A 16,986-nucleotide genomic window follows, 5' to 3' on the forward strand; every position below is an offset into this window, starting at 1 on the left:
GGGCTCAGAAGGGAAGTAGTGACTTTTGAAATGCAGACTTTGATGGAATTGTCTGCGGACGTCACGTTGCGTTTGCAGAGCGCCTGGTGTGCCTAAACAGTAGAAACCCCCCACAAGTGACCCCATTTTGGAAACTAGACCCCCCAAGGAACTTATCTAGATATGTGTTGAGCACTTTGAACCCCCAAGTGCTTCACAGACGTTTACAACGCAGAGCCGTGAAAATAAAAAATCATTTTTCTTTCCTCAAAAATTATGTTTTAGCAAGCAATTTTTTATTTTCTCAAGGGTAACAGGAGAAATTGGACCCCAGTAATTGTTGCGCAGTTTGTCCTGAGTATGCTGGTACCCCATATGTGGGGGTAAACCACTGTTTGGGCACACGTCGGGGCTCGGAAGTGAGGGAGCACCATTTGACTTTTTGAATACAAGATTGGCTGGAATCAATGGTGGTGCCATGTTGCGTTTGGAGACCCCCTGATGTGCCTAAACAGTGGAAACCCCTCAATTCTAACTCCAACACACCCCTAAACCTTATCCCAACTGTAGCCGTAACCCTAATCACAACCCTAACCCCAACACACCCCTAACCACAACCCTAATTCCAACCCAACCCTAACCCTAAGGCTATGTGCCAACGTTGCGGATTCGTATGAGATTTTTCAGCACCATTTTTGAAAAATGCGCGGGTAAAAGGCACTGCGTTTTACCTGCGGATTTACCGCGGATTGCCAGTGTTTTTTGTGCGGATTTCACCTGTGGATTCCTATTGAGGAACAGGTGTAAAACGCTGCGGAATCCGCACAAAGAATTGACATACTGCGCAAAATACAACACAGCGTTTCCGCGCGGTATTTTCCGCACCATGGGCACAGCGGATTTGGTTTTCCATATTTTTACATGGTACTGTAAACCTGATGGAACACTGCTGCGGATCCGCAGCGGCCAATCCGCTGTGAATCCTCAGCCAAATCCGCACCGTGTGCACATAGTCTAATTCTAAAGGTATGTGCACACGCTGCGGAAAACGCTGCGGATCCGCAGCAGTTTCCCATGAGTTTACAATTCAATGTAAACCTATGGGAAACAAAAATCGCTGTACACATGCTGCAGAAAAACAGCACGGAAACGCAGCGGTTTACATTCTGCAGCATGTCTCTTCTTTCTGCGGATTCCGCAGCGGTTTTACAACTGCTCCAATAGAAAATCGCAGTTGTAAAACTGCAGTGAAATGCGCAGAAAAACCGCGGTAAATCCACAGCGGTTTAGCACTGCGGATTTATCAAATCCTCTGCGGAAAAATCCGCAGAGGACCAGAATACGTGTGCACATCCCGAACCCTAACCCTACCCCTAGCCCTACCCCTAACCCTACCCCTAACCCTAATTCTAACTCCAACCTTAGTGAAAAAAAAAAAAAATTCTTTATTTTTTTTATTGTCCCTACCTATGGGTGACAAAGGGGGGGGGGGGGGGTCATTTACTATTTTTTTATTTTGATCACTGAGATATAACCTATCTCAGTGATCAAAATTCACTCTGGAACGAATCTGCCGGCCGGCAGATTCGGCGGGCGCACTGCACATGCGCCCGCCATTTTGGAAGATGGCGGCGCCCAGGAAAGAAGACGGACACCGGCAGGCTCGGTAAGTATAAGGGGGGGGGGGAGATCAGGGCACGGGGGGGCGTCGGAGCACGGGGGGGGGGGGGGGGCGTCTGAGCACGGGGGGAGGCGTCGGAGCACGGGGTGGGGGGCGTCGGAGCACGGATGAGGATCGGTGTGCGTGCGGGTGGATTGGAGCACGGGGTGGGGGATCGCTGTGCGGGGGGGTGATCGGAGCACGGGGGGGATCGCTGTGCGGGGGGGTGATCGGAGTGCGGGGGGGTTGACTGGAGCACGGGGGGAGCGGACAGGAGGACGGTGGAGCGGAGCACAGGACGGAGGGGAGCGCTGCACAGATCGGGGGGCTGGGGGGGCGATCGGTGGGGTGGGGTGGGGGCACATCAGTGTTTCCAGCCATGGCCGATGATATTGCAGCATCGGCCATGGCTGGATTGTAATATTTCACCAGTTTTTTAGGTGAAATATTACAAATCGCTCTGATTGGCAGTTTCACTTTCAACAGCCAATCAGAGCGATCGTAGCCACGGGGGGGTGGGGGGTGGATGGGGGTGAAGCCACCCCCCCTGGGCTAAACTACCACTCCCCCTGTCCCTGCAGATCGGGTGAAATGGGAGTTAACCCTTTCACCCGATCTGCAGGGACGCGATCTTTCTGTGACACAGCATATGCGTCACAGGTCGGATTGGCACCGACTTTCATGACGCATACGCTGTGTCACAGGTCGGGAAGGGGTTAAAATTAAGTTTGTGTTCAAAAATTTTCTTTGTACATTTTTTTGAGAGAGTCGAACTGGGGACTATTTGGCGGGAGTTTTGAAAAGTTTGTATTTCATAGTTATTAGTTTTATGTTAAGTAAATGTTTTTTTTTGCAACTGATTATGTGTAGTCTCTTTTATTACATCCCTATGAAGGTCACTGATCACTTTTAGAGCACTGAAATTGCAAACATTAGATATTATAGGTATTTTTTCAGCAGGCGCCTGACAGGCACATTGTATGTGAACTCGTTAGTCCGAATATTGTATGTGACGGAGGGTTAATTATATAGGTTCACATGAAACGGACTTGTAAAGTAGTGGCCAAGCCGTTTAAGTGTAATCTGTCTCAAGTGGCAGAGATACCAAGATAGATTACAGTAAGCAGGGGTGAGATATACACCGGAGAGCAGGAACAGAGACACTCTATACAGGTAAAAGACTCTTGATAAGAGAAGGGAACGTTTCACGCAGCATATCGGGGCGAGAACTTCCTGAACAGACAGTAAATGGAGTCCGTAGCCACCTTCTCTGAATGAGCCCTCATACTATGTGCAGCATGCTCTGCATCTCTAATCTGCTCTCTGTGGTAGACATCACATCTCCAGTGAAACGTAGGAACATCACCCTTAGGCGGCAGAAGTAGAATAAATGTCCTCTAAGGAAGGACATGAGTATTGTCACATTTATTTAAATAAAAGACATATCAAGTAAAGCAGTTCACTGCCGGCCCTTCTCCTCTGTGCTTATTTTACTGAAGCATTTTTTTAACTCTTCACAGTAGAAAGATGACATCTACCATTCAGAGAAAAGAACTTATGCTGAGGAGTTTGTCCTCGTACCATAACCATCTATTTTGCTCACTTAAATAGCGCCATTAATTAATTCCACAGCGCTTTACAGACATTATCATCGCTGTCCCCGTTGGGGCTCACAGTCTAGATTCCCTATCAGTATGTCTTTGGAGTGTGGGAGGAAACCGGAGAACCCAGAGGAAACCCATGCAAACACGGGGAGAACATACAATCTCCTTGCAGATGTTGTTCCTGGTACGATTTGAAGCCAGGACCCAAATGCTGCAAGGGACAGTGCTAACCACTGAGCCACCGGGATTACAAATATTAAATCATTTTTACAGATCTCATTGGTTGAGGCAATCTGCTTCTCATCAAAAATGTCAAAAGGAGTGAATACAATTATTTTAACCCCTTTACCCCCAAGGGTGGTTTGCACGTCAATGACCAGGCCAATTTTTACAATTCTAACCACTGTCCCTTTATGAGGTTATAACTCTGGAACGCTTCAATGGATCCTGGTGATTCTGACATGATAGTGGTAAAATTTATCTAATATTACCTGTGTTTATTTGTGAAAAAAATGGAAATTTGGCGAAAATTTGGAAAATTTTGCAATTTTCCAACTTTGAATTTTTATGCAATTAAATCACAGAGATATGTCACACAAAATACTTAATAACATATCCCACATGTCTACTTTACATCAGCACAATTTTTGAACCCAATTTTTTTTGTTTTGTTAGGGAGTTATAAGGGTTAAAAGTTGACCAGCAATTTCTCATTTTTACAACACCATTTTTTTTTTTAGGGACCACATCTCATTTGAAGTCATTTTGAGGGGTCTATATGATAGAAAATACCCAAGTGTGACACCATTCTAAAAACTGCACCCCTCAAGGTGCTCAAAACCACATTCAAGAAGTTTATTAACCCTTCAGGTGTTTCACAGGAATTTTTGGAATGTTTAAATAAAAATGAACATTTAACTTTTTTTTCATAAAAAATTTACTTCAGCTCCAATTTGTTTTATTTTACCAAGGATAACAGGAGAAAATGGACCCCAAAAGTTGTTGTACAATTTGTCCTGAGTACGCTGATACCCCATATGTGGGAGTAAACCACTGTTTGGGCGCATGACAGAGCTCGGAAGCGAAGGAGGGCAATTTGACCTTTCAATGCAAAATTGACAGGAATTGAGATGGGACGCCATGTTGCGTTTGAAGAGCCCCTGATGTGCCTAAACATTGAAACTCCCCACAAGTGACACCATTTTGAAAAGTAGACCCCCTAAGGAACTTATCTAGAGGTGTGGTGAGCACTTTGACCCACCAAGTGTTTCACAGAAGTTCATAATGCAGAACCGTAAAAATAAAAAATCATATTTTTTCACAAAAATTATATTTTTGCCCCCAATTTTTTATTTTCCCAAGGGTAAGAGAAGAAATTGGACCCCAAAAGTTGTTGTATAATTTGTTCTGAGTACGCTGATACCCCATATGTGGGGGTAAACCACTGTTTGGGCACATGGTAGAGCTCGGAAGGGAAGGAGCGCCGTTTGACTTTTCAATGCAAAATTGACAGGAATTGAGATGGGACGCCATGTTGCATTTGGAGAGCCACTGATGTGCCTAAACATTGAAACCCCCCACAAGTGACACCATTTTGGAAAGTAGACCCCCTAAGGAACTTATCTGGATGTGTGGTGAGCACTTTGACCCACCAAGGGCTTCACAGAAGTTTATAATGCAGAGCCATAAAAATAAAACAAAATTGTTTTCCCACAAAAATTATTTTTTAGCCCCCAGTCTTGTATTTTCCCTAGGGTAACAGGAGAAATTGGACCCTAAATGTTGTTGTCCAATTTGTCCTGAATACGCGGATACCCGATATGTGGGGGGGGAACCACCGTTTGGGTGCATGGGAGGGCTCGGAAGGGAAGGAGCATCATTTGGAATGCAGACTTAGATGGATTGGTCTGCAGACGTCACATTGCGTTTGCAGAGCCCCTAATGTACCTAAACAGTAGAAACCCCCCACAAGTGACCCCATATTGGAAACTAGACCCCTCAAGGAACTTATCTAGATGTGTTGTGAGAACTTTGAATCCCCAAGTGTTTCACTACAGTTTATAACGCAGAGCCGTGAAAATAAAAAATCCTTTTTTTCCCACAAAAATTATTTTTTAGCCCCCAGTTTTGTATTTTCCCAAGGGTAACAGGAGAAATTGGTCCCCAAAATTTGTTGTCCAATTTGTCCTGAGTACGCTGATACCCGATATGTTGGGGTAAACCCTTTTGGGCACACGGGAGAGCTCGGAAGGGAAGGAGCACTGTTTTACTTTTTCAACGCAGAATTGGCTGGAATTGAGATCGGACGCCATGTCGCGTTTGGAGAGCCCCTGATGTGTCTAAACAGTGGAAACCCCCAATTATAACCGAAACCCTAGTCCAAACACACCCCTAACCCTAATCCCAATGGTAACCCTAACCACACCCCTAACCCTGACACACCCCTAACCCTAATCCCAACCCTATTCCCAACCGTAAATGTAATCCAAACCCTAACTTTAGCCCCAACCCTAACCCTAACTTTAGCCCCAACCCTAACTGTAGCCTTAACCCTAACCTTAGCCCTAACGGGAAAATGGAAATAAATACATTTTTTTAATTTTTCCCTAACTAAGGGTGTGATGAAGGGGGGTTTGATTTACTTTTATAGCAGGTTTTTCAGCGGATTTTTATGATTGGCAGCCGTCACACACTGAAAGACGCTTTTTATTGCAAAAAATATTTTTTGCGTTACCACATTTTGAGAGCTATAATTTTTCCATATTTGAGTCCACAGAGTCATGTGAGGTCTTGTTTTTTTGCGGGACGAGTTGACGTTGGTATCATGTTTGATCGCGGTGTGCCGGGGGTTAATGTGCCGGGGGCGGTCCGTGACAGATGTGCCTTTTCTGGGGTGGCTGGGGGCAGATGTTTTTAGCCAGGGGGGGGGCCAATAACCATGGACCCTCTCCAGGTTATTAGTATCTGCCCTCAGTCACTGGCTTTACTACTCTGGGCGGAGAAAATTGCGTGGGAGCCCACGCCAATTTCTTCCGCGATTTAACCCTTAAATTTAATAGCTAGAGCGCCGAAATTTTGCACATTCACACTACTAACATTAGTAGTGTGCAATATGCAAAAAAAAAAAGAAAAAAAAAAAAAGGGGGATATGACATGGTTTACTGTATGTAAACCATGTCTCATATCATGTCGGGTTTAGGCAGGAGAAATGAAAAGCCGGCAATTGAATTACCGGCTTTTCTGCTATATCGCGCTGAAGCAAATATATATATATAAAAAAAAAAAATTCCCATTGACTTTGCTTTGGGTTTCGTGTTTCGGCCGATCCCCGACCCCGACTTTTCAATAAGATCGGCCGATTTCACTCGACCCGACTTTTGAGAAAGTGGGGTTTCGCGAAACCCGACTCGACATCAAAAAATGAAAAGTCGCTCAACCCTAGTCAGGATTAATGGTGTCGTCAATGCTTAGAAAAATCAGGCGTATACTCTATTCCTCATACAATAAGCTTAGGGAGGTGTCTGATTGGCTATATGTTTGGGGTTGTTGTCCTGCTGCAGAATACACTTGGAGCCAATCATCTTCTAAAGAAAAACAAGAAGTCCTGGAAGTGATGATATGGCCTTCATAGAGCCCTAATCTCTTCATCATTAAATCTGTGTGGGATTACATTTAAGAGACAGAAGGATTTGTTTAAGCCTACAGTCACCGAAGATCCTCTGTTGATTCTTCAAGACGTTTGAACTTGGCAGGAAGATTGTTCCATTCAAAAACTGTATGTGAATGGACCTAGAAAAATGAGGCTCAGATGCTGTTTTGAAGGTAAAGGGCGGTCACAATAGAAATTTATCTCTTTTAGAATTCCCTTTTGTTCATTCACTTTGCATTTAGTAAATGGAGAACAGTGCAGGGTAAAACTCAGGAAGGACCAAATAGATGTACGGTGCTTTGTTGTTACCAGATTAAAGATATTTAGGACTTTATTTATAATGACATTTTATTTATTTTAAAGAACAGAAATCTGTAAATTAGCAGACACTAACCAAATTGTAGACGCTCAGGAGAAGCGCCTCGATGCATCCACTGCTCTGTAGGTCCCTGCTGGTAGACACTGACAAGTAACACCATATTAGTTCTGGAAGGAACTGAAGCGTAAATGTCCTCAGGTTCTTCTCTTTGCTTCGATAGAACTCAAAGAGCTGGTGGCAGACAGGTTCTAGCAGCTGCAAACAGAAAACGAAAGTCACCTCAGGAGGAGTCACACTTGTGGATGGACAAAACATAAAATACTAACAAAGGATATTACAGGTATGTCCAGGTACAGATGTATGTGAGCGTAGATATGTTCAAGGGGATGAAACCAATGCAAGACTGCTATCCAAGGAGTGCGTGCATGTGTTTAACTTGTATTCTTTTTAGTGGTGTTTGCTTGTACACATGCTGATCTAATGCACCCAAAAGAGGCTCATCATTAGGCCTGCATTTTGTCAGGAACACAACTTCAAACAACTTATTATCATGTAGTGATCTAAGTGCTGGATGTTGCCATAAGGCTGTAATAAGGATGCTTAAAGGAAACCTTTTCAGGTAAGTGCACACGATGTCTTGTAGACGCCAACACAGCAGCCAAGTTTCCCCATATGAAGCAGTTTTAAGAAACCATGGGCGGTAATTTTCCTGAGGTGGGTCTGCCACTGGATTTGCCCTTGTTCTTGCGGCAGCTCCACCGCCAGCAGTTCTCATGCCATACTGTTAGGTATAGAAAGCAGGTAGCTTCCCAGCAGAAGCCGCCCGTAGAATGAGCATGTCACTTCTTTTAACTACTTCAGGTTTTATGAACCCTTAAATGGGTAAAAGACATGACAGAAGATGCAACAAATGCACAGTAATGTCGTTTTGTTGATATCGATATGAATTATATTAATTTCATGAGGAGCTTTTGCGCCATATGCACATAGTTTACCGTGTCCCTCCTACATTGGAGATTGCTCCACCAGTTCAGTTTTTCCTTTACCCCACTATTTCAAAGTTATGTCCCCCAGTAATAAAGTTCCTACAACCAACTGGACATAAACCACAGTACCCTGGCAGAACTTTAAAATGGTGGGTTTACAAAAGAAATAGACATATTGCTCTAGAATAATTGATCCAGCACTAGGGAAAACGATACACAGTAAGAAAAATCCAGTGAAAAAGTCCACTCTAAAATTGGCCATCATCAGTTATATAGTACATTGGTACTTTTAGCCCTGACCCTTCTCTCATGAATGAGAAAACACTAAGGGCCAGATTCATCAAGACCGGCAGTGGTCACCTGGTCTTGATGAGGCGGCATACCGAGTCAGACACTTCCGATTCATGGAGAGGAGCATGTCACTCCATAAATCTGGTGTCAGCCTCTGCGCTACGCCAGAAATCTAACTACAGTCACGTACTGAAGTGAGATTTCTGGAGTAGGAAACGACATGTCATGACTTAGACGAGCTGTAGTGTCACACCCACACCGTGCCTTCGTCACGCCCATTTCAGCAAATCTGTGAGAAACTAGCGTGAAATTGGGGCCTTAATTTATAGCAATTGAGACTGTTTGTTTCCTAATCCCCACACATCAACTGGGGCGTTGAGACCTAAGATTTGAAGACTGTGACTGGAACCGCAGCAATCGAATTGTCAAAGGTCCTTATTTAATGGAATAATCGCTCTCAAATGCATGGGGCAATCTACACGAAGATGAGTCCGATGCTTGCTTATTTATTTTAATTAGAGCATTCACCAGGAAGTCCTATTAGGGAGTCATCGGTGAGTAGGGGCCGCCATATCAAATTTTAGGGTGTCAACCTCCTTGGTCATGCAGGGGCCAGCTGTTTAGGGGCATAATAGGGACCTGGTAGATTAGGGGTTCCCTTGGACACCTAGTTATGTGTATTGTACAGATTTTGATTGTTCGACCCTTACGTCTACGATTATTGACAAGACTGGAAATGGTGGTTACCAATTAATCATTTGTGTCCTAGTATATATATGTATACCTCTTCTAAGTTTTTAAAGCATATTTAATAAAATCAATGTTTTATTTATCAAATAGGGTCATTACGGTGTCAGCCTTAATTCATAGCCATATTAGCCAATTTACTAGAGAATTCCATTATGAGCAACAGTCTAACCCACTAGTAACCATGCAGGCCAGACTGTGAAAATTCAAGCATTCGGATGAAGCTCATCTTATGATGGAACAGCTATATAATGAGGAACCAGAAGATGATACAAGAAATCAGTGAAGTAGAGACAAGTATTAGAGGCTGCATTATTTTTGTATGGTATGCTATTACATGGTCACTGTGTTAACACTTTTTTATTTTTATTTATTTTTTTAAGCACCAAAAATGCTTATTTTTTTTAAAAATTATGATTCATATGCATTTTGCATTATTAACGCCAAATGTATATTTCATGCTAAAAGGTGACCAAACTATGGTTCCTTAATCCATACGGTTAGGAGTACCCCCAAACACACAGTAGTAAGGCGAGGTGTTCCACCAACTTCTTTTAGAAACAATTGGGAAATTGGATTCAGGTGTTGTTGGTTTGAAACATTTGACCAAAAGGTTAAAAGCTCTACAATGTGCTGAGGTTTGTTTCTTGTTAAAAATGAAAAAAGTTTCTCCATAAAAATTCCAATTTTTCCTAAGAATAAAAAAATGAGATATATGGTCCAATGGGTAGAGGACCTAGAATGTATGATGTCTTGTGATAAATGGTACCATTATTATGATACGTCAGCAACCAAACCTCGCTCACTAAACATCCCTTAAAATATTACAAAGAGCCATGCCATACCATGTTCCTACAAAGCTACATAAAATCTATCCCAATTTGGGATCAATCTATCCCAAGATTGATGCTTCAGGGGATGCAGTATGCCTGGAGATATGAAACATTTGGTGGAGTGTCCACAAGTGAAAGCAATTTGGCACAATGTTAAAGTTTTAATTAATAAGATAACAGGTAGATTCATCCAAACTGACCCTACGGTTCTGCTTTTCGGAAATAAACCTATAAAGTATTACTAATAAAACCATAAAAGTTAATAAATTACGTATCTATGGCCTCACGAATACATTCTAAATGGAAAACCTTAGTACCATCTTTACCTGACAATAAAACTAAAATAAATGCATTTGTTTTATACGAATGTATCGAAGCTACAAGAACTGATACTTTTGAGCTTTTCTTCAATTTCTGGTCCCTTGGTTAGACCAACGATCGGACCCCTCTATATATAGCCCTAAATCTCTGTATATATCATCTCTTGTTCTACTTATTAATAATAATGACTAGCTGGGGACGTATTATACTAAATGCTGTAAATGTCATTGATGATACTGTACAGTTTGTTTCCTACTCCTGTTCCCATTTTTTTTACCTCTTTATCCTTCTTTCCCCCTTATCCCCTTTCCCTTTTTATGATAAACTGTTGAAAAAGATGAATTAAAAAAAAAAAAAAAAAAAAACTTTTGAAACTAAAAATTACAATTATTTAAAACAAAACCTCTGCTGTTCTGCATATACATTTTAACTATATTTGCACATTTGTGATTTTCACAGCAATAAATAACACAAAGAAGGGAGGCATTACTAGTTACTGTTATGTAACAGTATTGTGGCCATTCTGCTTGACAATGTGTTAAATCTAATGTATCACTAGAAAAGCAGAATTTTCAACATCAACAATTCTTGGTGGGTTGCTAAGCTGCCGCGGAGATTTAAAGTACCTCGTCCACCTACATACACTTCTTGCAAGAAAATAAACAAACAATTAATCAATCAGGATAGCTGGTTTGTACTTCTGTGCCTTAATCACAGTGTTAAAACATCACTGCTCCATAGTATGGAAATCCTCCTTCAAATAGTTTTCTGGCCACACAAACATCTACTGGCAAGATGCACCCGATGGTTCGAGATGTTCTAGATGTGGCCTTATGGGCGATTCATAGAGGAGTAATATTCGGATGACGATTTATATAGTATAAATAGCAGTTTTGATTTCTCCCTTACACATTACCCAATAAAGAAACACACACCAATGGTTTAAGATTAGATGTAAGAAAATCTATTACATATATTTCACCGATTGGCGAGTTTACTATAGGCAAGTCATGTTTTTGTTTTTTTTAATTTTGCGAAAAATTGAGCCTTAAAGGAGATTTCCACTACATACATAATGTGACCTATGCCGAAGAGGAGCAGATTAGTAATGAGTGAACGTGCTCAGATAAGGTGTTAGCCAAGCATCCCCATGTCCTAACCGAGTGTTTTCGGCATGCTCGAAAAATACATTCAAGTCCCCGCGCCTGCATGTCTCGTGGCTGTTCAACAGCCGCAACCCATGCAGGGATTGCGGGTTTCTTAGGCAATCCCTGCATTCATGTGTTGCGGCTGTCCAGCAGCCATAAGACATGCAGACACGGGGACTTGAACGTATTTCTCACGCACGCCGAAGGCACTCTGTTTGCACACGAGCACGAGATAACAGCTTATCCGACCACGTTCGCTCGTCACTACAGCTCATCTGCAGTACCTAGGAGTGGAGATCTTAAAGATATGAATATCAGATATGTCATCAATATCCGTGTAGTGGAAAAACCTCTTCAATTGGTGACAACAATATTTCCACCTCCATTTTCTTAAGGCTCCTTTGTCTCTGTGAAAGGGCATTAGACTTCTTATACAAGTGACTTCTTAGATCCTAGATTTGAAATCATTATGGGCAGAAATCTAGTTCCAGGTCAAAAGACAGCAATTTTTGCCCTTATTTTATTCTGTGTGCCACTGACCATTTCAAAAAAAAAAATTTTATTTTTTTTTTTATTTCATAACCCACCATCCGGCCCCAGGCCATTATTCTTTAGTAAGCTCAAAATGATAATTTTTATGGCCTTTGCCACAGTATTCTGTGCGTGATTATCCCTGTAAGCAACGCCCCCTTGGTAAAGATCATAATCATTTCTATACTGGAAGCGGTAAAGATCATAATCATTTCTATACTGGAAGCACCTAAAGGCCCAAACCTAAGGAACCATATGGCAGAGTACAAAAAAAAAAAGTTAGGAGAACAACAGCATTTTTGAGTAAGAAATACATCCACTGTAAATTCTCTCAGATTCAGTGATTTGGAGTCAAGATCCTACAAAATTATTTCCATCTTTTTTTTGTTCCTTTAAATAATTCTATGGATTTCTGAGAAAGATGGAGGGCTACAAACAAGGCATCAATTACAATTTCTCACGGGAAAGGTAGCCATCTTTTCCAGTGGCGGACATAGACAAGAGGACCCTAGAGCAAGAACAGTCTATGGGCCCACCTTTGTGTCTGTTACCGGACCTACTTGCTAAGTTGAAGGTGACAGTGGGCCCCTCTTACCTATGTTACACTAATGATATGTCCGCTCCTGATCCTAAAACCTTGAACATTAAATTGGCCTGTGTGTGTAGAAATATTAGAGGCAGATTTGTGGTTCCGAGACTTTTGAAATCCTCGGGGACATTCTTAATGGCGGCCATATTATTTATTGCCTACAATTTCCTAAAACAAATGTTACTAGAAGTTGATAAAACTTTTCAAATTCAATCAGAGGGGTTTTCCGCTTTTGAAAACTATTTTTGGTTGGAAGCCCTGGCAATAAGCTAATCACAGGGTTCTGTTGCTTGGACCTTCACCAGAACGCTAAAGGTCAGGTCTACCACAGCGCCATCACAGGTGAGAAATATTACATTTTTTTTTTTATTTTATTTATTTTAAATACCATGGAGCTGTCCATGTAATTGACAGAAAGCAGCCAAAGACCCGTTTACCATCATTTTAGTCAGGACCTTCTCATTTATACTATGAATAAGAACGTGCTTGTGGCAAGGTACTAGGTCAGAAACACAATTACACCAAGGATATAAATAAATTAATTTTTATTATTTGCATGGTAACAATAATATTAAAATAAATTAAAAACCAATTACATTATATATACACATGTATGTCATTTCATGTGCCCATACCTATTTAGCTACCATAATATGTGATAGATATATTTAATACATAAAGCTGCAGCGACTGACTATATGAGAAAAAATACTAAAACACCAAAAAGTATATCAAAAACGTGAAAAAAGACCCATATAAACAAAAAAGAAGGGAATATATATATATATATACAGGTCCTTCTCAAAAAATTAGCATATAGTGTTAAATTTCATTATTTACCATAATGTAATGATTACAATTAAACTTTCATATATTATAGATTCATTATCCACCAACTGAAATTTGTCAGGTCTTTTATTGTTTTAATACTGATGATTTTGGCATACAACTCCTGATAACCCAAAAAACCTGTCTCAATAAATTAGCATATCAAGAAAAGGTTCTCTAAACGACCTATTACCCTAATCTTCTGAATCAACTAATTAACTCTAAACACATGCAAAAGATACCTGAGGCTTTTATAAACTCCCTGCCTGGTTCATTACTCAAAACCCCCATCATGGGTAAGACTAGCGACCTGACAGATGTCAAGAAGGCCATCATTGACACCCTCAAGCAAGAGGGTAAGACCCAGAAAGAAATTTCTCAACAAATAGGCTGTTCCCAGAGTGCTGTATCAAGGCACCTCAATGGTAAGTCTGTTGGAAGGAAACAATGTGGCAGAAAACGCTGTACAACGAGAAGAGGAGACCGGACCCTGAGGAAGATTGTGGAGAAGGACCGATTCCAGACCTTGGGGAACCTGAGGAAGCAGTGGACTGAGTCTGGTGTGGAAACATCCAGAGCCACCGTGCACAGGCGTGTGCAGGAAATGGGCTACAGGTGCCGCATTCCCCAGGCAAAGCCACTTTTGAGCTACAGAGAAGCAGCACTGGACTGTTGCTAAGTGGTCCCAAGTACTTTTTTCTGATGAAAGCAAATTTTGCATGTCATTCGGAAATCAAGGTGCCAGAGTCTGGAGGAAGACTGGGGAGAAGGAAATGCCAAAATGCCTGAAGTCCAGTGTCAAGTACCCACAGTCAGTGATGGTGTGGGGTGCCATGTCAGCTGCTGGTGTTGGTCCACTGTGTTTCATCAAGGGCAGGGTCAATGCAGCTAGCTATCAGGAGATTTTGGAGCACTTCATGCTTCCATCGGCTGAAATGCTTTATGGAGATGAAGATTTCATTTTTCAGCACGACCTGGCACCTGCTCACAGTGCCAAAACCACTGGTAAATGGTTTACTGACCATGGTATTACTGTGCTCAATTGGCCTGCCAACTCTCCTGACCTGAACCCCATAGAGAATCTGTGGGATATTGTGAAGAGAAAGTTGAGAGACGCAAGACCCAACACTCTGGATGAGCTTAAGGCCGCTATTGAAGCATCCTGGGCCTCCATAACATCTCAGCAGTGTCACAGGCTGATTGCCTCCATGCCACGCCGCATTGAAGCAGTCATTTCTGCCAAAGGATTCCCGACCAAGTATTGAGTGCATAACTGAACATTATTATTTGTTGGTTTTTTTGTTTGTTATTAAAAAACACTTTTATTTGATTGGATGGGTGAAATATGCTAATTTATTGAGACAGGTTTTTTGGGTTATCAGGAGTTGTATGCCAAAATCATCAGTATTAAAACAATAAAAGACCTGACAAATTTCAGTTGGTGGATAATGAATCTATAATATATGAAAGTTTAATTGTAATCATTACATTATGGTAAATAATTAAATTTAACACTATATGCTAATTTTTTGAGAAGGACCTGTATATATATATATATATATATATATAGCAATATGCTAATAAAAGAAACACTAGTTAAAGTGTTCTAGTGAAAAGAAAGTGCCAGTGCAATAAGTGCAAAAACCGCTACGGATATATAAGGTGCTGCTAGTTAATACTCAATATGTCCAGTCACTTACTGTAGTATATATACGGTATGGGGTAGGTAGCCAACGCGGTATGGTGCACCCCGACGCGCGTTTCGGACGCTTAACTCCTTCGTCAGACAGGAGCGTGTCAGACACAGCGAGATCGCTGGAACGTCACAAATCGTGCCGTCGTAGCGATCAAAATGCCACTGTGTGACGGTACCCTCATTTCTGGAGGAGTCAAGAAACCCATTTGATCTTTAGTAATGGCTCATTAGTTTATGGGACTCTGAAGTCAGCTAATTAAATGTTTAGATGTTATCAATTAGGGTATTCCCATCTCATTCATCTCCATGGCAGAGATGGGAATACCCGTCTATATGCGGGAGACCAGCCATGGCCAGCATTACCGAAACGGCTGAGTGGGTGATGAAACAGTGTAGTACAGCCGGCTGCACAGACAGGCTGCTTTACACCATAGTTGTGTGGTGTATTTAAGATATCAATTTCAACTGCCCTTCTCCATCCTTTAAAAGAATGGATGAAAACCAGATACGTTTTTCCATGTCATTGCAATCTATGGAGGGCACATACACATAACGTCATACATTCCTATCAGTTTAATTCCCATCTCCCCCCAACCCCAAACAAGTCATAAGATCTCTTGACACACGTACACATACAGACACTGCTCAAAAAATAAAGGGAACACTTAGACAACACAATGTAACTCCAAGTCAATCAATCTTCTGTGAAATCAACCTGTCCAGTTATGAAGCAACACGGATTATGAATCAATTTCTCCTGCTGTTGTGCAAATGGAACAGACAACAGGTAGAAATGATCGGTAATTAGCAGTTATGCCTAAATTTTGCAACTTTTTAAAGCTTATATGCCAGAATTCTGGTGTGAAAGCTTTGACGAATCAAGCCAAAAGTGTCCAGTGTTTCTTGTCAAAATCAGTAGGATCAACTGACATCAGTCTATGGAGTGTGGACTCCAGCTGTAGCGTGAAAATTAGGAAGCTCAACGTCAAGGTCGCGACAGGCAGCTTTAATTTTATCATTAAAAGGACTGACTAAGGCAACTGACTGAAGCGATCTTAGAGGATATCCCATGAAAAATATTTGTGACCAATCCACAGGATAGTTGATAAATGTATAATTGCTCAGAGTCCTACCAATCACTACAATGGGGATCCTGCAGCAAACGTTTCTGAAGAGATTGAATGAAATAGTAGTCGTGCATGCACACGGACACTATACTAATCTTCTATGGGACTGAGAGCAGAGATCACATATCTCCATTAGTCCCAAACACACCGATTGGAGGAGCAAGACGTATGCAAGACAGCCAATCTATTCACACTGGTGAACAGGGAAAGTAAGAACCCCCATCTAGATCTCTATCTATCTGTAATGCACGCTGCTAGAATAAGGCAATATTACAGGTTTATTAGCTTCCATCTCACGGATCAGCACTGAGGAACGGATTTTCATACACGGTAACTCAAACCACGTAGAATTCTGCCATATTTGTGTTCTTCTACAGAAGATTAGCATTTTAGTGTATACATTTTTTCCGATTGGGGTACTCCTACCCAATCCCCATTTTCTACTTACCTCACTCTGAGGCTCCTGAATAACTTCATAAAGAGCAGAAACCAAAGTGGTCTTCTGCTTCAGAGTGACAGCATAACTTGTAATAGACGCCTCGGGCAGAATCTAAAGACAAAACATATTGTACAAGTCAGAATTATATTCCTGCTAGCTAAGAGAGCAAAAAAGGCTTTTAGATGCTTCAGATCCCCACAGGCGACGTGGGAAATAGCTTTTTATTCTTAAGCAAATAG

At 41.6% G+C, this 16,986-nt stretch overlaps 1 protein-coding gene across 8 annotated transcripts in view; it reads right to left on the minus strand.

Moving 5' to 3' along the window:
• HYCC1 (hyccin PI4KA lipid kinase complex subunit 1) overlaps positions 1 to 16,986 on the minus strand; it is a 132,717-nt gene that overhangs the window by 67,854 nt on the left and 47,877 nt on the right. For all 8 annotated transcript variants that reach the window (XM_069729841.1, XM_069729833.1, XM_069729837.1 and 5 more), the window contains 2 exons: positions 16,757 to 16,858; positions 7,287 to 7,466 (listed from right to left, as the gene is read on the minus strand). In XM_069729841.1, coding sequence (XP_069585942.1) covers positions 7,287 to 7,466; positions 16,757 to 16,858 — 282 coding nt within the window. The remainder of the gene's footprint in view (positions 1 to 7,286; positions 7,467 to 16,756; positions 16,859 to 16,986) is intronic.

This window comes from Ranitomeya imitator, chromosome 6 (assembly GCF_032444005.1).
Source record: "Ranitomeya imitator isolate aRanImi1 chromosome 6, aRanImi1.pri, whole genome shotgun sequence".
Taxonomy (NCBI): domain Eukaryota; kingdom Metazoa; phylum Chordata; class Amphibia; order Anura; family Dendrobatidae; genus Ranitomeya; species Ranitomeya imitator.